We start from the raw sequence: 27,931 nt of genomic DNA, 5'->3' as shown, positions 1-27,931 counted from the left end.
AATGACAGCAGAAGAGAGGAAGGTCATCAAGCACCTGGACAGGTGTGACTTCACGGAGATCCACAGACACTCTGTGGACAAGGCTGCTTCCCAGAAGGCCCTGTCCAGGGAGGAGAAGCAGGTCAGGCTGCCCCAGGGCTCAGTCTGGCTTGGGCTTCTGGGGTCTCGTGTGGGAGGCAGCTGGTGGTGCAGAAAACGACCCCATTTCTCACAAAAACTGCTCCTGAGGGATTTTTCTAGATGAGCCCCAAGAGAGAGTGGTGAAGGGGACTTGGATTCCGCTCTGTTATTCTCAGCTGATTTTGAGTTATGTGCCCCTAACCTGGACATATTTAAGAAGTGCTGTGTCTACCTGGAGCACGTGAAGCAGCGACCTTGCCATAAGGACCAGTGGGCCCATACTTCCCGCTCGTGGTGACAGTGGACCGCCGTGGCCGCGCCCTGTGCTGGGCCTGCTGCCTCGCTGGGCTGCCCAGGCTGCTGCAGCAGTGAAGGGGCTCTGACCAGTCCTGCTCACGTGGCAAGCGTCCTGTCTCTTCACCACTAAAGCCGACATGGTGTTTTATTAATGCAGAAGCTCAAAGAAGAGGAGGAAACTAGTACAGCCACTATGGAGAACAGTGTGGAGATTCCTTAAAAAACTGGAAATAGAACTGCCTTATGATCCAGCAATCCCACTGCTGGGCATACACACTGAGGAAACCAGAATTGAAAGAGACATGTGTACCCCAATGTTCATCGCAGCACTGTTTCTAATAGCCAGGACATGGAAGCAACCTAGATGTCCATCAGCAGATGAATGGATAAGAAAGCTGTGGTACATATACACAATGGAGTATTACTCAGCCATTAAAAAGAACACATTTGAATCAGTTCTAATGAGGTGGATGAAACTGGAGCCTATTATACAGAGTGAAGTAAGCCAGAAAGAAAAACACCAATACAGTATACTAACGCATATATATGGAATTTAGAAAGATGGTAACAATAACCCTGTGCACGAGACAGCAAAAGAGACACTGATGTATAGAACAGTCTTATGGACTCTGTGGGAGAGGGAGAGGGTGGGAAAATTTGGGAGAATGGCATTGAAACATGTAAAATATCATGTATGAAACGAGTTGCCAGTCCAGGTTCGATGCATGATACTGGATGCTTGGGGCTAGTACACTGGGACGACCCAGAGGGATGGTATGGGGAGGGAGGAGGGAGGAGGGTTCAGGATGGGGAACACATGTATACCTGTGGCGGATTCATTTTCATATTTGGCAAAACTAATACAATTTTGTAAAGTTTAAAAATAAAAAAAAAAAAAGAGGAGGAAAAACTTCAGCAAGAGTTTGGCTACCCTTAGATGGGCACCGCGAAAAGATTGGCAGTTTCAAGACTGAGCCATGGTCAGTCCGAGGCTGGGGCGACCACCTCAAGATGAAGAGGCTGAAGAGGAGGGTCCTGCCGGAGGATGTGGTCATCAACTGCAGCAGGTGCCCGTGGCCCCACCCCTCACCTGGGAGGGGGCTTCCCTGGTGGCTCAGCGGGTAAAGAATCCTCCTGCAATGCAGGAGCCCCCGGTTTGATTCCTGGGTTGGGAAGATCCTGTGGAGAAGGGATAGGCTACCCACTCCAGGATTCTTGGGCTTCCCTGGTGGCTCAGATAGTAAAGAATCCGCCTGCAAAGCAGGAGACCTGGGTTCAGTCCCTGGGTTGGGAAGATCCCCTGGAGAACAGAAAGGCTACCCACTTCAGTATTCTGGCCTGGAGAATTTGAGGGACTGAACAGTCCATGGGGTCACAAAGAGTCAGACAGGACTGAGCAACTCTCACTTTCTCACCTGGGAGGGGGCCCGACGCAGGGTGTCCCACCGTCACTCCAGGCTCTGTGGGGTGGACTGGAGGGCGCCTTCCCTGCAGAGGAACGTGTCTACAGCAGCCTGGGTGCTGTTTGCTGAACCAGCCCTCGTCACCCTGCCCCACGCTTGAGATTTTGCCCCACTGGGAGCGCACATCTATGTACTTTGAACGGTTTTCCATGGTTCAAGTGGTGACAGGCGTGCAGGAGCTCCTGTCCTTCCGCTGTGGGGGTCACAGCCGAGCTGGGCCGGCAGGTGCACACTGGGAGCCCAGGCCTGTCGGGAGTGCAGGGCCACCTGTGACCCTTGCAGCTGCCATGGCTCGCAACACATGGGGTTCACCCCTGGGGCAGCTCTGAAGGAGCCTGTCATGGGCAGGAGCTGAGGGCCAGGGGTGGTGGCACAAGGGAGCGGCTTGGGCGACGAGATGGCTCTGAGACAGACTTAGCACTGGCGGTACCCATGGCTGTTGGAGAAGAGGGCGTCTGGCTGGTGTGTCGGGATCCTGATCATTGGATTTGGGTCGCTCTCCTTCTGCAGGGACTCCACAGTACCTGAGCCCCCAGCCAGCCCCCAGTGGAAGGAGGTCGGGTGCGACTGCACAGTCATGTGGCTGGCAGCATGGACGGAGAACGTGCAGAACTTCATCAAGTATGTCACGCTGAACCCTGGCTCCAAGCTGAAGGTGTGCTGGGTGTGACCTTGCTTTCCCTGGCCTAGCCGGGCCACTTAGGCAGGGAGTCCCTGAGATCGTAGGCGTTAACTGGCCAGTTTTGGAATCACAGTGTGTCCAGTGGCCATTGGTCTTAAAAAATAAGGAATTTAAGTTTACGCCGTCTTTAACTGAGTTTGGAGTCTGCTTGCCTGCCCTGAGTGGAGCAGGTTAAGAGGGGGCCCAGGAGGAGAGTCAGCAGTTCCCTGTTTGAAGGGGGCTCCTTGCTCTTTTTTTGGGGGGGAGAGAGACTGGGGGAAGTACGAGGTGGCTTGGCGCTTGAAAGGGGCTGTGGGCAAGATCTGTTCCCAGTACCAACCACCTGGACATCTCCAGAGATGAGGACAGGACAGCGCGCTGTGGTCCTTTACTTCATCGACAGGGTGCGGGTGGTCCCGAGCCTCCCCCGGGCTCCTCATGGTGCTCTGGTCGGTGGCAAAGGCTGGGTTAGATGGACGGGGGTGGACAGTGGGCCTTCTGTGTTCTGAGCCGGTGCCCTGGGCCGGGGGAGGGGCAGGCGTGTGCCCGTCTGTGCGTGTGTCCCCAAGGGCACATGCGCCATGCCCTGACGGGGGTCCGCCCAGCTGGCGCTGCAGGCCAGGAATGGGGAGGAGGGCAGCGGACTTGGTGGCTGCTGCTCCCTCCATGTGGAGCACTTCTAGCTGTACCCAGAGGTCAGCGGCTCCCTGGACGTCATGGAGTTTGACTTCCTGGGGAAGGATTCGATCCGCTCCCACAACAGAGTGCTGGTGGAGAAGCTGGTGAGTGCCTGGTGAGGGTGGTGGGCAGTGTGCTGGGGTGAGCTTGCTGCTCCGTCTGGGTGCTCTCCTCCAGCGGCCGCTAGCCTGGCCGGTCAGGCTTGGCGGCAGGGTCTGCCTTGCAGGCCAGCCCCGGCTGAGCCAGCGGAGCCTCTAGAGTCACAGAAGGCCCGCGGCCTGGATTGGGCCCGCTGCTGCTGCCGTCCTAGGGGGCGAGGGCGGTGTGTGAGAGGCCGGGTCAAGCGTAGGCTGCTGGCGGGGCCATGTGCCCTCTGCAGCTCTGCGCAGGGTCCTTCCCAGCTCCCCTGGTGTCTGGAGGCGCCTGTCCACCTGGACTCGAGGCTGCGTCACCGCAGCATCTGCTCCGGCATCACCACGTCTGTCTCCTTACGTGAGGACAGGGCCCTGGGGGTTTAGGGCCCACCCCACCCCACCCCACTGTGACTTTGTCTTAACTAAGTGCACCTGCAGAGACCCTGTTTCCCAAAACCTCACATTCTGGGGTTCTGAGAAGCACGTGAATTTTGAGGGGACATTGCTCAGTCCGACACACACACTTTTCCCAGCACATCTGGGAAACGTCTTGCGGTTGTTGGGCATGTGGCTGGGTGTGGTCACTGGCAGTGTCTCCGGGGTCCCCTCTGTGAACGACAGGGTTCAGGGGTTGAGCCTGTGGGCTCAGCGCCATGCCCCTGCTGATGGAGAGATGGGTCAAGCTGGGGGTGGTAAGTTGCTGGTGTACACACGTGTCTGAAGGGAAGTCAGAATTCCCACCCCTTCTGAAGTGGCAAGCCGTACGGCATCAACCTCCGTCTGGGTGGGCCCACATCTCAGCAAGAGCAGACCTGGCACTGACCACGCGCGCCTCACGCGCGCCTCACTTGTACCTTGCACGCGCCTCACGTGCAGACGGGCAGCCCGAGCACAGAGCAGGGAATCTGGGGAGACTCTCGAGGCGACAGAGGAACGCCCCCTCAGGAGTGGGTGCCGGGCATCTGAAGTCAGCTCGGGCGTGCACCAGTGGGAGGAAAGGGAGTGCTGTCCGGGGACTGGGGCCTCGGTGACAGAAGCCGTTGCTGCTGTCGTGTCTCCACGGAGCTGCTCTGGTGAAACCGCCTTGTAAACCGGTCTGGAGGCTGGAGTCGGGCTGTGAGCGGTGAGGCCCTTCCTGGTGGCGAGGCCCTTCCCGGCGGCCATACCTTCATGCATATACACGGGGCAGAGGGCGAGGGCTGGGCCCTCTGCTCAGGCACTGACCGGGTCGGGGGACATGGGCCGTCCTGGTCACTCGGGAGCTTGCTGCTGGGTGTCCAGCCCCGTGGGACACACGCAGTGCGGGGCTGGCTGGAGACACAGGAGGAGGGTGTTCACGCTCGCTCAGAAGGATGGGGAGGGAAACGAGGGTGCAGGGGATGGGGCCATGGGGCCGTGGACGTCCCTGGGTGCCCTGCGTCGTCAGATGAGTGTGACTGTGGATGTGGGGCCGCCTGTGGACGTGTGGGGACGGGGGTGGCGCCAGCCTGGCTAGGACAGCCGTGACACACGGCACGTGACCCCACATGGCTCTGCCTGCTCCGGGAGAAGCCGGGACCCGTCGCGCAGACGTCCATCTGGGACCCTCGTTTGACTCTGCTCATCCTCAGGAAGCTCCTTCCTGCCTGGGGACGAGGGCGCCTCCGTAACGGCGTCTTTCCTCCGCTGCAGGTGTACAGGAACCTGCAGCTGTTCATGGACAACAAAGGCCCCGGGACAAGCTCTTTGACAGGCTGACTGTAAGTGGTGCCGATGGGGTGACCCAACGGCTGGTCTGACAAGGGGGGTGAGCGTGAGAACTGGCCGGCACCTTCTCTTGCACACAAAGGCCGAGGGCCCTCCATCTCACTGGCAGCTCCATCCCACCCGGGAGCCGGGGGCAGGGCCTGGGAGGAGCGCTGTGAGACTGTCCCCAAGGAAGCCACGTGCTGAGCCCCACCCTCCCTGCCACCTTCAGACTGCCAGCCTGAACAGGCACCTGCAGGACCCGATGGATGGCCTGACGGCCAGGGTGTTCTGGACCTACAACGCCAGCATCATGCTGCAGGGCCAGCTGCAAGCGCTGCCCCGAGGAGAGCGGCTGTCTGTGTGGGGTCAGGGCGCCTGCTCGTGCGCTGGTGCCTGGCTGCTGGGCTGGTATGAGAGCCATGTGATCAGTGGCTGGGGTGGAGTGTAGCTCGCTTAGCCCGAGGGAATGGGTCAGGGGCCCCAGATGGAGCCCCCCAGGCCCCCTGCCTGGTCTCCTGTCCGCTGCCCTGGCGAGTCGGGCTTGAGGCACCCCCCAGCTCCGCACGGCCCCCTGGGGTGTGGGAACCCTCTTCCTGCTGCCTCTGCCCCTGCTGCCCCACCGTCCAAGTGCTCTGGCCTCTCTGGGCCCCTCATCCCAACTCTCGTGGAGGTGGGGTCTGTCGAGGCCCCTGCCGTGAGGCCTTGGGCCCAGGTCCTTCTCCTGAGTCCTGCCTGCAAGGCCCTCGCGGGGGGTGGGCTTCCTGGGCACACGCATACTTGGGCGGTCCTGGCTGCTACTTCCTGACCCCCGTTTTCCAGCTGAAGACAGCATAGCTGCCAAACTTCTGTCTTACAACCGAGCAAACCGGGCTGTTGCCTTTCTCTGCAACCATCAGTGCACAACGCCCAAGACCTTTGAGAAGTCAATGCAGATGCTTCAGTCCCAGGTGCGCGGGGGGCACCGTGGAGGGCCTCTGAGGGTGGCCGTGTAGTCCCCCATCTTCCCTGGGGCTGTATGGCCCTCGGAGGTGCTCAGGACACTCAGGGCTGCCAGTAGGGGAGAGCTGGCTCGGGGTGGGGGGAGCCAGACGCTGCCTGTGTGGCCTAGTGGTGTGGAAGGGCCTCTGGTCCAGGAAGGAGGTCAGTGGAGCAGGGGCTGGGTCTGGGGGAGCAGGCTGTGTGTCTGGGGCACCTTGGCCTCACCCTGTCCCCTGGCCATAGAGTGAATGATCAGGGCCAGTGCTCTGGCACCCTGACTGGACAGATGGGCACCCTTTCAGGGCGTGGGGATGACAGGCTATGGACGCTGGTCTCTGGGGTGGACCAGGTGGGGCAAGAGTGGCCCCGACCGGGCCCCTGTTCCCCTGAAGATAGAGGCGAAAGAGCAGCAGGTGGCCGAGGCCAAGACAGAGCTGCAGGAGGCGCGGGCTGACCACACATCCTGAGGGGATGGCAGGTCCCAGAGGTGAGTGTCTGGAGGGCCCAGCCCACCTGAGTCGGGCTGAACCTTCTTTTCCCTTCCCAGTTCTGTGGTTGTCTTTTCTGGTCATACTTGGTGATTTAGCACACACTACACTTGTGCCCAGAGGTAGAGCAGCCCAGAAGTGCAGGGGAGAAGCGCCAGGCTGCGTGGTCCTGTCCTTCAGAGGCTCGTTCACAGGGTTCTGAGGTGCAGCCACCTCATACAGCCCCCAGCCCCTGGCCCAGTGTTGGGGAGACACCAGTCTTGGAGGGGCTTGGGAAGTTGTCCCTTCTCTGCTGTCTGTTCGTCTGTGACCGTTTGTGAAGAGTTGCTGGAGTTAATTCTTCTTTAGCTACTCGGTAGAGTTCACCAGTGAAGGCCTCTGGGCTCGGGCCATTCATTGTGGGCAGTTTTAAATCACTGGGTGGTGGCTTTGCCCGTGTCCCTGTTGGGTCGGTGCTTGGTATCCCCCAGGAGCCGGCCCACTCTGCTGGGCCCTGCCGCCCGTGGTTCCCGTCTGTGCCCCTGTTTCTGGTGGCGCCCCTTTTTCCCTGCCGCCGTGGTTGCTTTATAGCACGAAGGTGTCCTCAGGTGCGCACGGGCGCTTGCAGTCACAGGTTGCAAGTGAGAACGCCAGCCGTTGGGTCCGAGGGTGTTCTGTTCAGTGGAAAGCAAGGCTCTTCGGGCAGCCGCTGGCGGACTGCGTGTCTTCCATGACACTCGTGTACCCGGCGCCCCTAGCCCCTCCTGCCAGTCCTCTCGGTGGCATCAGCAGCTGCCTGTTGGCCTCTGGCAGCCGCCACATAGCGTGTCTGGGCCTGCAGCCCACCCCGTCCACAGCCTGGGACAGGCGCCGTCTTGGGTCCCATGGCAGCATCTGATGGGGCTGCCTGGGCCTTGGTGGGGGTGTTCCCCATGCGCGGTCCTTCCGCTCGGGTCCGGGTGGATTGGGCCTGAGTCCCTGAGACAAGGCCTGGGGCTGAAGTGCGTGTGGGTATTGGGTGTCTGCCCCGCACCATCTGCGGGGCGCCGCATGGACGGCTCAGGACGGGCCTGTGGGGCGGAGAGCTGCATCCTGCTTCGATGCATCAGCCTTTCTCTAAGGTGCTGGGAGTAAGCGCTGAGCCTCACAGACGTTTGATCCTGTCCTCTGCCCCCTTTTCCGTGTGCTTCGTACTTCACTTCCTGTGCTGTCAGACCTGGATGGAGGGTCCCCACTCCATCCCGAGGGTGGGCGTCCCTGAGTCCCGGTCCCGTGGAGCTCACCCTGGAGACGGTGGAGGGCTGTGGGGGACAGCGGGCCCTCCCCCAACACTGGGCTCACCGGGCCCTGAGCAGAGGGGGGCGATGCCAGCGCGGGGGCCGGCCCCTCCTGCTTCTGCTAGCTCCCTGGAGAAGAGGGGGCGGCTGCTGGAGAAGCTGGAGGAGCAGCTGCTGAGAGTGAGCACGCAGGCCACCGACAAGGAGGAGAGTAAGCAGGTGGCCCTGGGCACCTCCGAGCTCATCTGCCTAGACCCCCGGATCAGCGTCACCTGGTGCGTGACCTGGAGGAGGGACTGGACCCCCGAGTGGCCCCAGTTCAGTCCCCAGGGCCCTGGGGTCAGCACAGGTCTTTCCTGTGACTGGACCTGGCTGGCTGGTGTGTCTGATGCCAAACCTGGTCCTTGGTCCTCTCTGCCTGAGGGCTCTGGGCTGTGGAAGGACCCTGAGCTGCCCCACCCACAGGGGTGTGGCGGCTGCATTGCCCGTGTGCCCCATGGGCGTTTCCCAGGTGCCGTACTCGGAGGCCACCTGGGCTGCCCCGGGGACACTGGCCCCTGTCCCTCAGCCCCTGATGGCCGTGCCAGAAACAGGTCAGGTAGCCTGGCGCCCTGGCCTCCGTGCCCGGCCCCCGAGAACCCCCTCTCCTCTGGGCAGGGGTAAGAAGTCCGAGGTGCCTGTGGAGAAGGTCTACAAGACCCAGAGGGAGAAGCTCACCTGGGCGCTTGACATGGTGGGTGAAGACTTGGAGTTTTAAAGGAGTACCTCCCCTGCCTCGCTGGGACTGACTTTGTGGGTTTTTTTCACCATTAAAGCCTATTGGGGAGTTTTGTACAGTGAAGTATTTTCTGCGTCGTCACACAGGAGGTGGCAGACGCCCGGCCCTTTGCTCTGAAGCGTCCCCCCTCCCGGCAGGTGCCCCTGGCCTGGCTGTCCCACATGTGGCCCGTCCCCCCAACTCCCACACTCTGTCCCAGCACCGGGTAGGGACACCCCCCATTCCCTGCACCTCTTCACCTGAATGGACGGGAGGGTGGCCGAGTGCCGACCCTGCCTGTCTCTTCCTGGTGGGTGGGTGGGTCCACGTGCCCCTGAGCGAGCAGCCGAGGTCCCCACAGCTGGAGGCACGGAGTCTGTGCCCTCAGGGCCTGGTCTCGGCAGAGTCGGGGGAGATCTGGGTCCGTGGGTCCCAGGGGTGCATGACCAGTGGGGCGTCCTGCTGAGACTGGTCCACTGTCTGCCTGAGGCTCCAGGAGCTGCAGGCGGGTCGTCTTACAATTCCAGGTGGGGCAGGTGCTTTTCATTGTAGCTCGTAGGTCTCTGTCTCAAGAGGCCCCCTCCTCTGCACCCAGGCCCGCTGAAGCTCAGAGGAGCCTGTGGCTGGGGCTCCCGGTGCTGTCGGGGGCGTCCTGTGTGGGAGGAAAGCAGGGATCCTGGCTGCAGGCTGGAGGGACAACTCAGTTCCAGGTCTGGAGCTCCTCCTCGTTCCTGGTGCTTTCCCTGCCCTGGCCTCTGTCTGCAGTGGTTTCTATTTCCTGGGCTACCCCCACCCTCTTCCCGTCTCCTGAAAAGTGAAAGTCGCTTTGTCGTGTCTGACTTTGCAACCCTGTGGACTATATAGTCCGTGGAATTCTTCAGGCTAGAATACTGGAGTGGACAGCCTTTCCCTTCTCCAGGGGATCTTCCCAACCCAGGGATCAAACCCAGGTCTCCCACTTTGCAGGCGGATTCTTTACCAGGTGAGCCACCAGGGAAGCCCAAGAATCATGGAGTGGGTCGCCTATCCCTTCTCTGGTGATCTTCCCCGTCCAGGAATTGAACCGGGGTCTCCTGCATTGCAGGCAGATTCTTTACCAACTAAGCTCTCAGGGAAGCCCTAATAAGTTCCGTCTCCTGGACCCCCAACCCCGGACCCCTCCTCCTCCCGCTTCCCATCTCCCCTCCCCGCCCCCATGTCTGGGATCTTGTTTTTGTAGCCTCCTGCAAATAACTTCAACAACAGCAGTGAAAAAAAGGGCATGAGTCTGCCTGTTGGGAGACACTGTGGCCGCGCCCTGGACTCCCGACTATGTGTGTGGGCCTGCAGGTGGGGAAGCACCTCCGGCTGCAGCTGTCAGAGCGCTGTGCAGCTGTCCCTGGCCTCCAGGCACTGCAGAGGCTCCGTGCAGTCTGCTCACCAATGCTGTCTTCTCTCCACGCCGAACCTCGGTGTGTCTTCCTTTGCTGCTTGTGGCGGGCACTGGGAGCTGCTATAGCCTTGGTGTTTCGTGTCTCTCGGTTCTGAGGAAAAAGTTAAGATTGTTTCCCTGATAACTTCATTCCCACTGTTTTGGTTTCTCCGCCCATCCCCATTCCTGCATGCTCAGTCACTCAGTCATGTCTGACCGTTTGCAACCCCATGGCAGACTGTAGCTTGCCAGGCTCCTCTGTCCCTGGAATTTTCCAGGCAAGAACACTGGAATGGGCTGCCATTTCCTTCTCCATGGGATCTTCCTGACCCAGGGATTGAACCCACGTCTTCTGCATATGGCAGATTCTTTACCACTGGCCACCTGGGAAGCCCGGCCTCCAGGACTCCTATTAGTTATAATCTTTCTATCTTATCCAGCTCCTTGTCTTTTTATTCCTTTAAAAAGATTTTCTCAACTTTATCTCTCAATCTCTCAATCTTCTTTGTTTTTAATTTTGGTTACCACATGTAGTTTCTAAGATTTGTTTTCTTTTAAACTGTTCCTTTAAAAATACTATTCTGTTCTCTTTTGGTGGGGACTGCACTGCATGAAATGCAAGATCTTAGTTCCCTGGCCAGGAATCAAACCTGTGACCCCTGCAGGGGAGTCCTCACCACTGGACCTCCAGGGCAGCCCCATGCTGTTCTCTTTCAGTGGACACAGTTCCTTGCTTATCTCCTTAGGAGTACTGACTCCCGCTTCACTCACCTTTTCTACACTTCTTGCACTCTCTGTTTCCTTTGCATTTGCAAAAGGTCCCTTCTCTTTGCTTTGAATTTGTATGCACATTGAGAACCTCCTTGGTCACTGGTGCTGGTCGTCCACCTGTGGAGACGAGGCAGGTGTTCTGAGCACAGGGGCCTTGCGGCCTCTGGAGCAGCTGAGTGCGGTTGCCCGTGAGGTTGGTGCTGATGGCAGAACTTTGTCTTTTGTCCGAGATGGTTCCTGTTCTCCAGTGAGAACCCTGCAGACCTGCTGTCTCCAGCCCCAGAGCCCTTCCGGCATTTCACACGGCAAATGGGTGGGCATCTCGCCTCCAGAGGCCCCTCGGTGGACCCCTGCCTCTGCCTACATTGTCTTCACAGGTGCTGCTGTTCTGGGTTACAGGCTCCTCCCACCAGCCTTCCTGTTTCAACTGGACGTTGGTCTTGTCAGGTTTACTGTGATTATGAACCTTTTTGGGTGGTTTCTGCCATCTTGCTCTGATCAATCAGTTTTATCTTCAGATCTTTATTCTATTTATTTTTCAGTTGATATAGTAAGTTTTTGTTGATTTTAAGTTGCATTTTTTCTTCGATTGGAAACATATACAGTTTATATTTAGTAATTACATTAAACTACTCTGCTGCTGCTGCTGCTGCTAAGTCACTGCAGTCGTGTCGGAGGAGTGTGTTACAGCTCTTCCCAACAGAGGAGGCTTTTAGGGCCTGAGGGTCCCTTTGGCCCCCGTGCTCTTGTGAAGGGCTCAGCGTGCGTCCTCACACAGTGTGGCTCTTCAGTCACATCAGCCATTCATCTGGTATTGAAGGCCATCATTTGGAAATCATTGTTCTTCTTTCTCTAGTAGGAACTTTAGTTAGAAGTCTTTCCAGTGAAAACTGCTTAATAATGAACTCAGAGTTTTTACTCACCTTATACATGTTTTCACCTTATCTACAAAAAGTAGTTCTGCTGGGAGCAAGTTCTAGGACAGGTGTTCTCTCAGTGCGCTGAGGACATGGCCCGCTGTCTCCTGCCTCTTCCTCTTGTCTTGAGCAGTGGGCTGATGGTGTGACTGAGTCTTTCTCCGGCTCCTCGAGGTCTTCATCTTGTTGGTCTGTGCTTTCATTGTGTTGTGTCCAGGTGTGGGTCTCTCTCTCTGTTCACTCTGCTTCATGTTGTTACACTCCCTGAGTCTGTGAACTTGTTTTAAAGTGCAGAGTCGTTGCCGGGAGCAGGAGCTCCCCCCGAGGCAAAGGTCATGAGGAAGGAGGCTCGGCATATGCAAAGGCGGGATCAAGCCTCAGGAGTCCCCCTGGAAATTCTCAAGCATCTACCCCCAAAACCAGAGTCTGCCTACTTTCTGCTTTGTGCTCTCACCTACACCTCTGATTTTACGGGGGGCTGTCCCCCACTACCTCTCTCTGAAGAAAAAAAGAGTTAACTTATAGCTCCAGTTAATAAAGTTCCTGGGTGTGATAGTGTTTCAACCTACAAACTCCTTTGGAAGTCCTCTAGCCTGCCTGAATAGGTTTTTCCGGCCACATATGATTGCTCAGAGCCTCCCACCTGTGAGAGGCAGGAGATGTTCTAAACTGTCTGAATACAGATTCCTTTGAGCGGTTAAAAGATTGATTAGAAATTGTATTGGTGAAGGGTTTTTCACTTGTTGGGCCAATGTTTGCTAAGTCTCCCTATCCCTTACCTGCTGTGTCCCTGGCAGTGTATTAATATAATTGGTGTAAGTAGTAGCTTTAATGTTTGTAACGTTGGACCCTTGAGTTAATTCTTTTTCTTGTTACAGCCCACCACACCTTTGACCTATAGGAATGCAACTTTATCTAATGCTTTTGGAAGGTGGTGCCTGACTTTAGAATAATCACCTTTAGAGAAAAATAAGTTTCTTAAAATGTTAACAGGCCTCCGGGCCAGAAGATGATGCAAATCACCTAAACTTTTGCATATGATAAGTTTGCAGGAAGAAAGCCTGGCTTACTGCATGACTCTACCCCTTCCCCCATTATCTTCTATGCATAACTTAAGGTATAAAAACTACTTTGGAAAATAAAGTGCGGGCCTGGTTCACCGAAGCTTGGTCTCCCCATGTCGTTCTTTCTCTCACCTTCTGGCTGAATTATTCAGCCTCTTTTCTCCACTGAATTTTCTCACTGAGCTATCCTTATTTAACCACTCTTTATATCTTTAATTAACATTTAAGTAAGCTGTTGTTTTCTGATCGCCAAAGCCGTCTCCCCTTTGAATCCCCTGGATCCACCGGGGCTGGACCCCGGCAAGTCGCGTTACTGTGGTGGTTGCACGGGGCCACAGGAAGTCGTGGAAGCCCATCCAAGCGGTTGGGCCCTCCAGTGTCAGCTGCAGGCTGGCACGACATGCTGGCCATTGTCTTTGTGCTCAGCGTGCTCAGCCACTCAGTCGTGTCTGACTCTTTGCGACCCCATGGCAGACTGTAGCTCGCCTGGCTCCTCTGTCCATGGAATTCTTCAGGCAAGAATACTGGAGTGGGTTGCTATTTCCTTCTCCAGGGGATCTTCCCCACCCAGGGATTGAACCCACATCTTCTGCTGGCAGGTGGACTCTTCACCATCACGCCACCTGGCAAGCCCCTGGCTGTTGTCTACTTGGGCTTAAACATTGAAGGTGATGAGTCTGGGTCTTGAGAATGGCTGGAACTTCCAGGATATAGATAACAATTTAAACATTCTCTCCTTTAATGGAAGCTTCCTGATGGGAGAGACTGACTGAGGGGGGAAACTGGGTCTTGTTCTGGTGGGCGGGGCCATACTCAGTAAATCTTTAATCCAATTTTCTGTTGATGGGTTGGCCCTGTGCTTCCTCCCTGTTATTTGACCTGAGGCCAAACTACGGTGGGGATAAGAAAGATAATGGCGACCTCGTTCAAAAGGTCCCACGCACACACTGTTATACTCAGTGCCCCCAACCCTGAAGCAGGCCACTACCGACCCACGCCTCCACTGGAGACTCCTGGACACTCATGGGCAAGTCTGAGTCAGTCTCTTTGGAGTCAGTGCTCCTTTCTCCTGGGTCCTGGTGCAGAAGGTTCTGATGGTGCCCTCTAAGAGTCTGTTTCCCCAGTCCTGTGTAAGTTCCAGCGGCTCTATGGTGGGGTTAATGGGGACCTCCTTCAACAGGGCTTATGCCATACCCAGGTATGCTGTACCCAGAGCCCCTGCCCCTGAGGCAGCCCACTGCTGACCCAGAACTCCTCAGGAGACACTTGAACACAGTTCTGGCTCAGTCTCTATGGGGTCGCTGGGTCCTGGTGTGTACAAGGTTTGTTTGAGCCTTCTGAGCGTCTCTGGCGGGTATGGGGTTTAATTCTAGACACGATTTCGCCCCTCCTACCATCTTGCTGGGGCTTCTCCTGTGCCCTTGGATGTGGGGTTTCTCCTCACAGTCGCTCCAGCTGCACAGCCACTGCTCCAGCGCCTGCCAGCATCCTGCTGGGGCTCAAATTACCGCACAATTGCCCTCATCTCACACAATAGCAAAGTAAAGCTGAAAATTCTCCAAGCCAGGCTTCAACAGTACGTGAACACCTTTCCAGTATTTCATTGTTAGTGTAAAGAAATGCAACAGGTTTCTGTATGTTAACATTGTATCCTGTCACCCTGTTCACTTTATCAGTTCTAGTGTTTCTGTGTGGACTCTTCAGGGCTTTGCATATACAGTACCATGTCATCTGCATGTAATGGTAATTTTCCCTCTTCTCTTCCAGTTGGGATATGTTTTCTTTTTCTTGTCTGACTGCTGTGGCTAGGACTTCCAGTACTATGTAGAATAGAAATGGTGACAGTGGGCATCCTTGTCTTGTTCCAGGTTTTAGCGGGAAGAGGTCTTATTAATATTTCTTTAAACATTCACACATAACTGTTCTCATGCCTGCATTATCTGGTAGTTTCAATAATCTGAAGTTCTTTGTGGTCTGTATCTGTTCTTTGCTGGTTTTGCTAACCCTCAGTGAGATGCTGTCCTGTGTGCTTGGGGACTTCTTTAAATTCATTGCTTTGACCTCATGATCCAGGGCCACCAGAGTCTAAGCAGGGCAAGCTTTCCTCTAGAGCGCTGTTATACCTGGGAGGTAGCACAAACCTGGGTCTTGGCTCTGCATGGGAGTCCCAGGCTCGGCTTTCCATCTCACTTTGGTCCAGGAGCCGGCAGCCCAGTGCTGTGGAGCCACTGAATCCACTCTGAGAGCACCTCTGCCCCTACAGGCTCCACAGCCCTGTCACCTGAGCGGACACCATGAAACAAACATGTACCAACAGAAGCCCTCGAGTTGAGCCACTGTTTTGGAAATCCCAGCCAGCTACAGGACCCACATAATTCAGTCAGGAGTTAATCTAGAGCAGACAGTTCCCATGAAGGGAACTTCATGGGTTTGTTGAAGGGGCAACAAACCACAGCCTGGCCACTACAGATTTGGGTCCTGCAGCTGGACCCCCAGGACTTGTGGCCAGGTTACATTACAGTCAGCTTTTAGTAACATGACCTCACTCAGTTTGTTATGGCAGAGTTTTATGATACTCAGAGTAGCATCCCCAACAAAGACACCTCTCCCTTCCTATCTGGCAAGTAACATTTACAGGTGTCAGTAAAGCTGCTGTATCGTGACGTCCGAGGTATTAGATCATGAACAGTGACCACTTTTCAAAAGTGCTATGAACATAAAAAAAACAAAAACAAACCTCTGATGCATGGATAAACCTCAAAACTTGAGCACAGGGAAAAATACATAAAGAGTATAAATTATATCACTATTTATGTAACATTTCAGAACAAGCAAAACTATAGTGACAAGAACAACACTGTTGGTTGCTTTTAAGGATGAGGGGCCCGAGGAGTCTTTCTGGGTTGATGGAAATAGTCAGCATCTTGATAGTGTGGTAGTCATAAAGGTCAGAACAGGTTGTATTTGTTATATAACCAAACACTTAAGAGCTGGGCATTGCACCTCATGTAAAGTATACTCCAGGAAACCCCAGTGCTGTGAAAATGAAGTACAGCAGCTTCAGAGGCACCTGTCAGCATCAAGTCTCCTTCCCTAGCCTCTTTCCTTTCCGCTGCTCCCGGAGGCAGTGGTAGACTTCGGGTGTCCACGGGCAGCTCACAGACCACAAGACAGTGTTATCTTCCTGTGGCCCGTGGAGCACAGCGCACGAGCCTCGGGGTGCTGACAAAGACTGAAGGGCGTGCTACCCACCCTCCAGCCGTGTTTACTCAGCTTTTACTCTACGTTCACCCCAAAGCAGGTTCACTCTGTGCCATGAACTCGTTGGTGCTGGATAAGGTGAAAGCTCAGGCGGAAGGCCCTGCCACACTGCGCACAGCGGAAGGGCTTCTCCCCAGTGTGGATCCTCTGGTGCCGGAAGAAGCCTGACAGGGCCCTGAAGGAGCGGCCGCACTCACCGCACTCATAGGGCTTCTCCCCGGTGTGGATGCGCCGGTGCTCACTGAGGAAGGAGCTGCGGCTGAAGGCGCGCCCGCACTCCTGGCAGGCATAGGGCTTCTCCCCTGTGTGGACTCGCTGGTGCTGAATGAGGTTGGAGCTCTGGCTGAAGGCTTTCCCACACTCTTTGCATTCGTAGGGGTTCTCTCTGTGGTGAATCCTTTGGTGCCGGACGACGTTTGAGCTGTGGATGAAGGTTTTCCTGCACTCGCTGCACTCGTAGAGCCGCTCCCCTGTGTGAATCCTCTGGTGCTTCATAGCGTCTGACCTCTGACTGAAGGACTTGCCGCACTCAGCACATTCATACGGCTTCTCTCCTGTGTGGATCCTCTGGTGTCTGATGAGGTTGAAGCTCTGGCTGAAGGCTTTCCCACACTCCTTACAGATGTAAGGCTTCTCCCCGTTGTGAATGCGCTGGTGCCTGACGACATGGGAGCTGTGGATGAAGGCTTTCCCGCAGTCACTGCACTCGTAGGGCTTCTCCCCAGAGTGAATGCTCTGGTGCTTCACCACGTCTGAATAGCATTTGAAGCTCCTGTCACAGGTGCTGCATCGGTAAGGCCGTCCTTTCCAGGGGCCTCTCCCATCAACTGCAGACGCTGTGTTCAGGGTGACCTCTGACCCGGACACTCTGTCCTCATGAACCTCATGTCTCCGAGGGCAACCTCTGGGTTTCTCTGCAGCTTCCTCATTCCCACAAGGGTCCGGAAGCCCCAGTGTCTGGGAAGGACCCTGTAACAGTCCTGGCGTGGCCTCTTCACAGCCCCCTTCTTTCAGGGCCGCCTGCCGAGGCATCAGCTCTGCACTCTGAGCCCTGTGCTCAGCTGCTGAAGCTGCACAGAAGGAAGCCTGGAAAGCTGGAAAAGAGGGCAGAGATACACAACTCAGAAGAGAACTCGGCTAAGGACACAGAGGTGGTGCTGGAGAGCTGTGTGCTGACAGAGCTGACAGCAAGCCTGTTATCCTGCCTGTCCTCATCTTGCCCAGTTCTCCACCTCTAACCCCTGTTGTCTCAGGATGAATGAGGGACCGGGGGAGGGTGGTCAGTGTCCTTTCCTGAGACTCCAGAAAAGCCCAAGCCTCTAATCTCAGTCTACCCGGTCTCAGGCCTGGGGACAGACCCTCAGTCAGGCTCTGGTGACTCCCTGGTTTGGCCACATGGACTGGAGCCCAGAGAGCAGTTGGCAGCAGAGCAGGAGGAAACAAAGCAGAGGTCCGGGGATGCAGGGGCAAGCAGTGCGGATGGCACATGCTGGGATCCAGCCTCTTTCTCAGATCCTGGACTCCCTGAGACAACACTGTGGCCTTGACTGCCCCCACCTCCCAACTCAAGGTTGCTGGCATCCAAAATAAAGCAAACTTTCCTTTCTGTCACCCTTGCCTCTATTGGCTTTTGAGGTGGTGAGCAGCTCGACCCCACTTTTGGTCACACTAGTACCAAGTGGGGAAAGCCAGGGAGGCTGCTCAATGCCCCAGAGCCACAGGCCACCTCTAGCAGAGAAGCCTCCATTCCAGAGCACCCATAGGGTGGTGCTGAGAAAGCTGGACAGCTGCATGTAAATCAACGAAGTTTAGAACATTCTCTAACACCATACACGAAAATAAACTCAAAATGGCCTAAAGGCTTAGATGTAAGATGTGATACCGTAAAAGTCCTAGAGGAGACCACAGGCAAAACATTCTGACAAACCATAGCAATGTTTCGTTACGTCAGTCTCCCAAAGCAGAAGAAATGAAAGCAAAAACAAATGGGACCTAATCAAACTTACAAATTTCTACACAGCAAAGGAAACCATAATCAAAACAAGCTACAGAAATGGGAGAAAATATTTGCAAGTGTTGTGACTGACAAGGACTTAACTTACAAAATATACAAACAGCTCATCCAACGCATTTACAAAAAACCAGCTCAATCAAAAAATGGGCCGAAGACCTAAACAGACATTTCTCCAAAGAAGACACACAGATGCCCAACAGGCACATGAAAAGATGCTCAACACTGGTAATTATTAGAGAAATGCAAACCAAAACAACAGGAGAGACCTTACACTGGTCAAAATGACCATCACTAAAAAGTTTACAAATAACATGCTGGAGAGGGGGTAGAGAAAAGGGCTCATACACTGTTGGTGGGAATGTAAACTGGTGCAGACATTATGGAAAACAGTATGGAGGTTCCTTTAGAAACCAAAAACAGAATTACCATATGATCCAGAAATCCCACTTCTGACATATATCCGGGGAAAACTCAAAAGGATACATGCAACCCAGTGTTCACAGCAGCACTGGGTTCACAATCAAGACATGCAAACAACCTACATGTCCATCGACAGATGACAGGTGTGGCGCACACAGACAATGCAACAGTGCTCAGCCACCAAGGAGGAGATGACGCCATCTGCCGCACGGGCGGACCTAGATGCTGTCTTACCGGGGAAGTAAGTCAGAGACAAATACATGATATCACTTATATGTGGAATCTAAAAAACTAATACAAATGAACTTATTTACAAAACAGACTCACAGACCAAAACCAAATTTATGATTACCAAAGGGGAAAGGGAGAAGGAGCAAAGGGGGTAGGCATAAATTAGGAGTTTGGAATTAGCAGATACAAACTACTATATATAAAATATTGGTAAAAAAAAAAAAAAATAGAGGAAGTCAATATAAACAAAAAACCCTGGGATTGGCCACATAGTTTATTCAAGTTTTTCTGTAACATCTTACCAAAAACCCAAATTATTTGGGCAACCCAATGGATAAACAAGGTCCTCCTGTATAACACATGGAATTATATTCAATATCTTACAATAACATATAATGGAAAAAAACATGAGAAAGAATATACATATAAGTGAATCACTCTGCTGTACACTTGAAACTAACAACATTGTAAGTCAACTACAATTTGAAAAACAAAATTCTTGTTCTCAGAGGTATCCAGGTTGAGGTTCCAGAGAGACATCGGGCTGCAGAGTGTGGCTAGGAGAAAAGACTCCACACGCCCAATGCTGGGGGCCCAGGTTCGACTCCTGATCAGGGAACTAGACTCCGCCTGCTGCAACTGAGAGTTCACACACAGCAGCTAAAAGAGCCCGCGTGCTACAACTAAGACCCGGTGCAGCTGAACGAGCGAATATTATGGAAAAAAAAGTGGCCTGGAAGGCAAAGGAGGTGGGGTGCAGGGAGCCCAAAGGCATGAAGGTGGGGCGCTGTGAGTGTCAGAAGCTGCCAGAGTCCAGTGACATCTCCACAGCCGCCAGGCAGGTCGATGGGGAAGCTCCAACTCCTAAGCTGTCCCCACATCCCTTAGTCCAGGACAGCCCTCTGGGCTGGGCCACCCCACCCCCCTCACCTGTGCATGTGTCCATCAGGGCAGCCCTCTCCGTGGTGGTCTGGAGATCCAGGCCGGGCTCTGTTTGCTGCTTCCTGCAGAAATGCCCACAGTGGGACCCCTGCCTGGGAGAAAGAGGAAAAAGGGGAGAAAATGACAGGGGGGAAGTCAGAGCTCCTTCAGTGAAGGGAGGTTCAGAGCCTGCCCTGGAGGAGCCACCTCACTATAAACCAAGGTCCTGAATAAGCAAACACCCCAGAAACTAGTGGGAACTCTGTCTAGGCCACACTAGCTCCCCTCATCCCAGCCTCCCAGCAGATGAGGAGCCCAGACCGATGAGGCAGCACCTGTCAGCTGCCTGCTGTGGTCTCAGATCCACAAGGGACGAACCAGCACCTTTAAGCAGTCCTTGGGCTTCCCAGGTGGTGCTAATGGTAAAGAACCCATCTGCCAGGGTAGGAGACATAAGAGACGCATGTTCGATCCTTGGAGAAGTTCCCCTGGAGGAGGGCATGGCAACCCACTCCAGTATTCTTGCCTGGAGAATCCCATGGACAGAGGAGCCTGGCAGGCTATGGTCCATGGGGTCGCAAAGAGACCTAGCACACACACATGCATAAATGTCTGGAGACATTTCTTTGTATTTAAATTTTTTCTTGATAAAAGATCTGAATATAAAAACATGAAACCAAAAAAATAAAAAGTGATCTGAATGGTGTAATTTTGAATTGAGGAATGCTTTTGCTAAGCGTGACACCAAAGGTGAAGTCTAACAGACTTAACTACACAGGACATTTGGAATAAAAAACAGATTAAAAAACAAACGGGAGATACCTGCAACACAGATAAGGATTCATAGCCTCAAGATATCTCATTATATATACATAAGAAAGTATGAAAAACTAATAAAAGTTACAAGCAGGTAACCAGAGAAGAAAATAAACAAGCAGCCAATATATATATTTTAAACACAGGTCCCACATTGTTCCACGTGGTAGGCAATTAAGAATGAAAATTAAAATATGTTTCAGTCTAAAAGTAGCAAAGGCTTAAAAGCAGTGGCCCCTTAGGAGCATTGAGACAATCAGGCAAACAAGCACCTTCATGCACCCTTGGGAAAGGACAAGGAGCACTGCACTGCTGGTAACGCAACAATTTACAAAAGCGTTACAGGCAGACTGATTCCACTTCAGGGAACGGACGAGGCTGTCCCGGGGCGTCACCCTGGGCGGGGGAGGCTGTCCCGGGGCGTCACCCTGGGGCACGGAGGCTGTCCCGGGGCGTCACCCTGGGCGGGGGAGGCTGTCCCGGGGCGTCACCCTGGGGCACGGAGGCTGTCCCGGGGCGTCACCCTGGGGCACGGAGGCTGTCCCGGGGCGTCACCCTGGGGCACGGAGGCTGTCCCGGGGCGTCACCCTGGGGCATGGAGGCTGTCCCGCGGCGTCAGCCAGGGCGGGGGAGGCTCTGTCTGGCCCCGACGAGGTTAAACCAGCCCGCCGCCTCCGCTCTCCTCCGAGACGTGAGCCTTCTCACAAGCGCAGCCGGGGACAGACAAGGGTCCCGGTGCCCGGCCCCCCGGGCCTGTCTCGGTCTCCTGCCCCTGCGCGGCCGGGCGTCCGCACCCCGCCCTCTCCCCGCCGAGCCCCAGGCTCGCCCGCACTCACCCGGAGCCCCTCCGCTCGCGGGAAGCAGCGCCCTCCCAGGCGGCGGAGGCAGTTCCGGTGACGCTCTAGGCGCCGGAGGACCGGCACTCGGCTGCCCTGGGGGACGCGGGCAGCAGCCGGAGCCGCTGGGGGCGTTGACCTGCCTGCGCGAGTCCGGGCCGGGCTCCCTAGCCTCGCGTGCACGACCCTCGGCGGTTGTCCGTACACTTTCACATTCACCGCTCCCGCCCCTGCTGGGCTTCCCTCCGCAGACCTCCGGGACGCCTCCCGGGCCCTCCCCTTCCCGCGCGAGCCCTCCCCGCCAACCCCGTGGCCTCCACCGGGTCCGGGCCCGAGGCCGGAGTCGTCACTCGGGATGGTGACCTTGCTGACTGCGCAGTGGGCGAAGGCACCGACGGAGGAGGCCGGCGCTCGTGGAGAAAGCGGGGAGCGCCCGGGGGAAGAAGCAGGCAGAGCCGGAGAGAGCCCTGGGCCGCCCTCCCTACGGAGATCCGCCGAGGGCAGGACGCCCGAGCCTCACGGCGGCTGGTCCTGGCAGGTGGACCCCCTCCTCCCGCCTGCCCTGTGTCCCCGGGCTGGTCCCTCCCCGCTGGTCCGCAGCGACCACACACTTGAGGGCTTTGCTATCTCACGGTTTCCTCGGGTTGCACGAGCCGGGGCACAGCCTGGCCGGTTCGTTCCTGGCGTATCTCCTACGCTGAGAGGAGAGGCTGGCCAGGACTGGGGTCTCCCCTGCGGGCTCAAGAGCCTGTGGGCAGGATTCAGGTCTGGAGGGCTGGCGTTCTCTGAGCCCCATAGGCTACGCGGTGGGGCTGTGTGCAGAGTGGATCAACACAGGGTCTTGCGTTGAACCCCGGCCAAGAAACCTTTCCAGCGTCAGCCTCAGACACGGGTTTGGGCCTGGGCGGCGAATGTCCTGTGCCCAGCGCGGCACTGGGCTGTCTCTCCATGCTCCAGGCACTTTCCTTTAGATGCTCCTGTATTGCTCCTCAGCCACCCCATCCTAACACCTTCTGGGACCCCCACAGCGCAGAGAGCCTTTGAAATGACCCCGGCCCCTGGCACTGCCCCTCTGCTCTGTTCTGGCAGCCACCCACGCTCTCAGCCCACTCAGCACACAGGCCCAGTGGGCAGCTGGCAGTAGGCCTTCCCTCCCTCAGCCCGACGCTGGCCCCCAGCCTTCACCCCCTCTCCAGTCGTGCTTCTTCCTCCAGCTCCCCCAGCTGTGAAACCAGTCACCAGTCTTTGACCTTGTCCGGCTCGCTGCTGCCTCGCTCTGAGCCTTGGCCCATTCCCTTCCCCTCCCTCATCACTGGACACAGGCCATGCCTCTCCCGCTGGAATCCTGCAACGATGTGTCCTCTGGGTGTCACATGTAGCGACATGGTGTCCACCAAGTCATCAGTGGCTAGAGATCATTTGGATCACATGGTCCCTGCTGTCTGGTTTTCTGACTGTGGGCACCATGTTTTCCCTGCAACTAATAAACCATCTCTGGGGAGAAAAGAAAGGCTGAGGAACTGCTCCACACTGAAGATTCCTAAGGACACATGGCAACCAGAGACTAGATGTGACCCCGCTGGATGCTGGGTTGAAGGGAATATACCATGGACAGGATGAGAGGCCCCGCTTGGCTGGGCGTTGTGTCGGTGTCCAGTTACCTGGGCTTGGTGCCTGCACTGTGGGTCTGTAAGAGAACATCCCTGAATGTAGGGAACACACACTAAAGGGTTATGGAGCTAAGAGGCATAATGGATGCAAACCATCCTAAAAAGATTTTGGGAAAAAAGAATTTGTATAGATATAAAAAGTTAAAAGGTATGGTTTTGCCATGTGATGTGAACTAGTGTGATTTCTTTCTACTTTTCTGCATTTTTCCCATATTCTCTACAATATATTCTGTTTATATAATAGGGAAAATGTGCTTTGTCAAGTTTTATCAAAAAAGTGAAGTCCTGACAAACAGAGCTTGTTGATGAGCTTGTAGAAATGGATTAAGCCTGTCTCCCCTGCAAGCCTCAAAGGAGACCATAAACTGCACGCTGAGTCTGCCTTCTGATGGCGCCAAAGAGGCCGACGCTGACGTCCCAGGATGCAGATGGTGGAGGGTATTCTCCTCCAGACGTCCCCACGGGGTCCCATCATGTATCTGTCGCTTCCGCAACCAGGTGCCAGAGCGAGCTTTCTCATTCGGGCTCTAGTGACGGCTTCCTCGTGGGATGTGCACTGGCTTTTCTTCTCCAGCAGGATCAGGGGTGCATCTAGGGGGCCTGTTGTTTGCTTCTGCTTGGGACCCCTTCTTTCTGGGGCGTGCCCCTGCCCTCTCTTCTTTAGATCATTCTGGAACCAATACCACCAGCTTCCCCAGGATGGGCCTGTGACCTGACTCTCTAGGGTTTGTGCAGCAGCTGTGGGGATACAGGGCTGTGTCCTCTGCAGCCTGGGCTGAGATGATGTCAGACCTGAGCAGTCAGAGCCTGATGCCACAGGGCCTGCAGAGATGAGAGGTGGGCAGGGGACAGAGACCTCCCTGACCACCAGATTCCTGGTGGTTCCAGTAGCAACCCCCTGACCCCACATGCTACCCAAGCCAGTGTCACTTGCTCTGTGAATGGGTAGGGGGTCCACCTGGCTTCCATGTCTAGGCTCTGGGCCCCAGAGAGCTGGCCAGTGCCCAGAGGAGTGGAGGGGCTTCAGTGCTGCCAGGGCTGGGCCAGCCCGAGGCAGGGAGAGCTGAACTCAGCCTGGCCTGTGGCCCCAACCACACATGGGTCTGTTCCTCCACTCACATCCCCTGGAGAACAGTGCAAATCCCTCTCCTGCCTGCCCTCAGCCACACTCTCCTTGGGCCCTGCCCTGGGTCCATCACCTCTTCTGACATTAACAACCGAGAGAGAGAGAGAGAGAGAAACCTGGTGAGCACCTTTGCTCTGCCGCCTTCCACCTTCCAGGGCCCAGTTAGGGGAACAGGCACTGCTGGAACGCTGCTGCTGGCCACTGCAGTTGCGGGACACAGAAGTGAATGAAGCCCGCTGGTTTTCCTACTTCCCTCTTACTGCCCAGAGTGCTGGAGCCTGCAGACCTGCCATGGTGCAGGGGGGAGGGATGAAGGAGCCAAGTACAGTGGACAGGCTTTCTGGCAGGCAGCTGGGCAGCAAAAAGGCCAGGAGGGGAGGGAACAGGTAGTTTGAAGCCCCACCAACTGCCTAGACGTTATCTTTTTGGGCTCAGAAACAGCTTCAGAATGCAAGGGCAGAGGGCAAAATACAGACATAAGCCACGTGGCCCAAAGGGCAGAAGCTGGACCATCGCCGGGATCCAAAGTACCTGCAGCCCGCGACTCTTTCAGCCCTGGACTCCCCGTCGTCCCCGGGGGCCCCTCTGGACACTCTCCCAGAATCTCCAACAAACGGGGCTCCCGGCATCTGTCTCCCACCAGCCCATCCTCAGGAGCCTCTGTCTGAGGCATTTCCTGCATCAGTAAACACTGAATACATGCCCAATCCTCCACTGCACTATTTATGTGTAACATTTTACAAATCATAAAGCACACGTAAAAATGAAAACATCTCAAAAGGATGACCTAAAAACTAGAAATAGCATTCAAGACACATCCTAAGGGAAAACCTGCAATATTTTGGAGGACCACTGTTCCCAAAAGAAATACTCCAACCACGCAAATCCTATCTCCCACACCAGAACCTTCGTTCCCACCAGACACCAAGTAGACAGACAGGGGCCTTACCTGAAAACATGACCGTCCAGACACGGCCGCCACTTCTCAACTATGTTCTCCAAGCCAGGGACTATGCCCTGTATTATTCGACCAGCCCCATGACCAAAAAGGACCCACAAGGCTGAAAACACAGTACAAAACTCAAAATACAGTGAAGAGTTGCTCCAGCTAGACTTCGATTTGGCGTCCCCGCCCCTCGCGGCTCACCCCCCCGCACCCCCCGCACCTAGGCGCCGGCAAATTTTGGGTAAAGAAAAAGAGTTCGTCGTCCGCACATATGCAAAGCCCACTGGACGCTTGAAGGGTGTGTACTGCAGTGCTCTTCCCCATTGCCCGACCTCTGGTCTAGGCCTTTCTCAGGGCTGCCATCAGGGTGACCACGGAGCTTGTTTCAACAGTATATTTGTCAGATCTCCCAGCGAGTGAAAGGGCGCTGCCGCCTTGCCGCAACCTCCCGTCCCGCTTGCCAGGGGGAGCCAGTGGAACTCTGTTCGCACTGTTACCGGGCGGCCCAGGGGGCAGTGAAGGCCCGGCAGGGCTGCGGGCGAGGGAGCCAGCGCAGGCGTCTTAACCGGGGTGCAGGTGCCGGGGCCAGCTTCAGGGCGCGCCTGAGCGCTGCTCTCTGCACGCCTGCACCAAAGCACCGCAGGCGTCCGCAGTGTCCCCAGAGCCCTCCCGTGCAGGGTCAGCTCGGTGCAGCAGAGGCCCCAGTGCAACTCCCCCCCACCCCACCCCACCCCACTGGCTGCCTTGGTTCACTCTGCGTCATGAACCTACCTGCGCTGGCTCAGGTGCAAGCTCAGAGGAAGGCCCTGCTCACTTAGCACAGCAAAAGGCTTCTCCGCAGTGTGGAGCCTCTGGTGCTGGAAGAAGTCCGACAGGGCCCTGAAGGTGCGGCTGCACTCAGAGGGCTTTTCCCCGGTGTGGATGCTCGCTGAGGAAGGCGCTAATGCTGAAGGCGCCGCGCACTCCTGGCAGGCATACGGCTCCTTCCCGGGGTGGCCCCGCTGGTGCTGAGTGAGGCTGGAGCTCTGGCTGAAGGAAGGGCTGCACCGCAGACACGCAACCGGCTTCTCTCTGCTGTGGAACCGTGGGGGCTGTGTGACCTGGGAGCTGTGCACAAAGGCTTTCCCGCGCTGGCTACATGAGATGGCTTCTTGCCAGTGTGGATCCTCTAGTCCGATGTCCATCCGAAAACTCTCCTGCATGCACTGGTGAGGCTTCTCCCTAAGGGGCAGCTTCTGCCGCTCCAGGCCTTGGCCCGTGCGGGGAGGCCTTGGGTCCCACAGGCTGGTGGAGAGCTGGTTCCCAGGCTGGGGCTCCCCACGCCTGCTAGATTTGGAGTGGCTCAAACAGCCGGGCTCACGGCGCCCAACCTCTCTCTTGTGTGGTCTCCCTGGCGGGTCACAGGCTGGCGGTGAGGCTGAATTTGCTTCCCATCTCAAGGTCTTGGTTCCTCTCCTCCCCAGGAATCGCCTGGTGCGGGCAGGTCTCTTGTGGCAGCCCTGCCAGCTGGGAACCCTGATGGCTTCTGCACAGTCCGGCAGGTCCTTGGCCCCACCACCGGAAACTTGAGGTGTTTGTCCCCTGGACACACTGGGGTTCTGCCTTTTCCGGGGTTTCCTGCCCTGGAATCTCCTCCTCACTCTGAGCTGAAGCCAGAAGGGGAGGCAGCAGATGACAGCAGCCTCTAAACCGGAGCATGCAGAGACCTGGGGAAGGCGCGTCATCTCTTTAATTCAGGGAACAAGGGAATTAAACCCCGTGTCTGGGATGGGGTTACACAGGGATCAAGGTCAGGGAAAGGAAGTGTGTGAGAAGGGAACAAACTCCCAAAATGTTATTATTTTTTCATCTTCTTTTTAAAAAATGTTTTTCAACATTTTATTTTGTATTGGGGTATAGCCTATTAACAATGTGATAGTTTCAGGTGGACAGCAAAGCGACTTAGCCATACATATACATGTATCAGCTTTCCCCCAAACTCCCCTCCCATCTGGGCTGCCACATAACATTGAGCAGAATTCCCTGTGCTATTCAGTAGGTCTTTGCTGTTTATGCATTTCAAATATAACAGTGTGTACAAGTCGATCTCCAACTCACTACCTGTCTCCACCCCCTTCCCCCACCCCACTCCCCAACCGGCAGTGTCGTTAAAAAAAAGAAATCTGGGAGCCCTCCTAACCACTTCCGGTCTGGAGCTGCTTGATTCCAAATGATTTTTGCTCAAATAAACCTTTAAAATTAAAACAAAAATTAAAAAAATCTGTTAAAACCTGTCCTCTTTGAGGACTAGCCTTCAGTTTCCCCTGAGACCCGGAATCTGGCTGATCCCTGGGGCGAGGCAGCAGGGCAGCGGGGAGGGGATTGGGCCGCACACTGAATAACAGATGCCGAGGTCAGGACCGTGGCCAAAGGGACACAGCCCGGGGCTCGAGAGGGGAGTACCGTGTCCCTGGGTCCCCTCCTCCGGAAGAGGAGAGCCTGGCCTGGTGCCCTTGGCAGGCGCAGTGGCAGGTGAGGTTACAGCGGGTGACAGCGCTGGCGTCGGCGAGACGAGGACGTCGTGCTGATCCCTGGAGAGGTCCCAGGGAAACACACCCCAGCGGCGCGGATGGGGCCGTGCCCGAGGCCGGGAGCTCCCCTCAGGGGCACAGCGGTCCGGACTTCACGAGCTCCGCCCGCACACTCCCAGACGAACTTCTTCCAAAGCGAAACCCGGCCTCTCCCGGGATTGTCAACTCTTCCAGCGGACTCCCGAAAATGAGGTGGAAGAAGCATGATTTGGGAACCTGGCCTGCGGCCGTCGGGTCCCTGGGCCCAGCGGGCGGGGGACGCCCTCTTGGCGCACGGACGTAGCTCTGCGGTCAGGGGTCGTGGGGATTGTGGGAGGAAGGCCCGAGGGTGCCCGCCGTGACACCGCGTCCCCCGCCAGCCGGGCCGCAGGGCCGAGGGACCCGCAGGGCGGGGCCA

At 55.9% G+C, this 27,931-nt stretch overlaps 2 protein-coding genes across 13 annotated transcripts; one reads left to right on the top strand and one right to left on the bottom strand.

Moving 5' to 3' along the window:
- Window position 1: 1 nt before the first annotated feature.
- On the top strand, window positions 2-5,744 carry LOC102391915 (DNA topoisomerase I mitochondrial). The gene is given in 10 exon segments (XM_044928471.2): window positions 2-121; window positions 1,334-1,346; window positions 1,349-1,484; window positions 2,391-2,535; window positions 2,779-2,878; window positions 2,881-2,945; window positions 3,147-3,323; window positions 5,025-5,058; window positions 5,061-5,092; window positions 5,311-5,744. Coding segments are annotated over 10 exon segments (1,041 nt in total). The 3' UTR covers window positions 5,530-5,744.
- Window positions 5,745-15,517: 9,773 nt separating this feature from the next.
- Window positions 15,518-27,920, bottom strand: ZNF696 (zinc finger protein 696). 12 transcript variants are annotated; one of them, XM_045162744.1, is made up of 6 exons: window positions 25,736-25,874; window positions 24,968-25,079; window positions 24,146-24,219; window positions 19,580-19,683; window positions 18,541-18,647; window positions 15,518-17,078 (listed from the first exon to the last, which is right to left on the bottom strand). In XM_045162744.1, the coding sequence occupies exons 2-6, from the start codon at window positions 24,975-24,977 to the stop codon at window positions 16,027-16,029; spliced, it is 1,347 nt and encodes a 448-aa protein (XP_045018679.1). In that variant the 5' UTR covers window positions 24,978-25,079; window positions 25,736-25,874; the 3' UTR covers window positions 15,518-16,026. The 12 variants fall into 12 exon arrangements, with proteins under 12 accessions (XP_045018679.1, XP_045018686.1, XP_045018678.1 ...); XM_045162751.1 differs by lacking the exon at window positions 24,146-24,219 and having other exon boundaries at window positions 19,580-19,679; XM_045162743.1 differs by lacking the exons at window positions 24,146-24,219; window positions 24,968-25,079; window positions 25,736-25,874 and adding exons at window positions 19,955-20,005; window positions 20,942-21,216.
- Between the last annotated feature and the right edge of the window lie 11 nt (window positions 27,921-27,931).

This window comes from Bubalus bubalis, chromosome 15 (assembly GCF_019923935.1).
Source record: "Bubalus bubalis isolate 160015118507 breed Murrah chromosome 15, NDDB_SH_1, whole genome shotgun sequence".
Taxonomy (NCBI): domain Eukaryota; kingdom Metazoa; phylum Chordata; class Mammalia; order Artiodactyla; family Bovidae; genus Bubalus; species Bubalus bubalis.
Note: the sequence above shows the minus strand (reverse complement) of the source record. Positions and strands in the feature narration are given on the sequence as shown.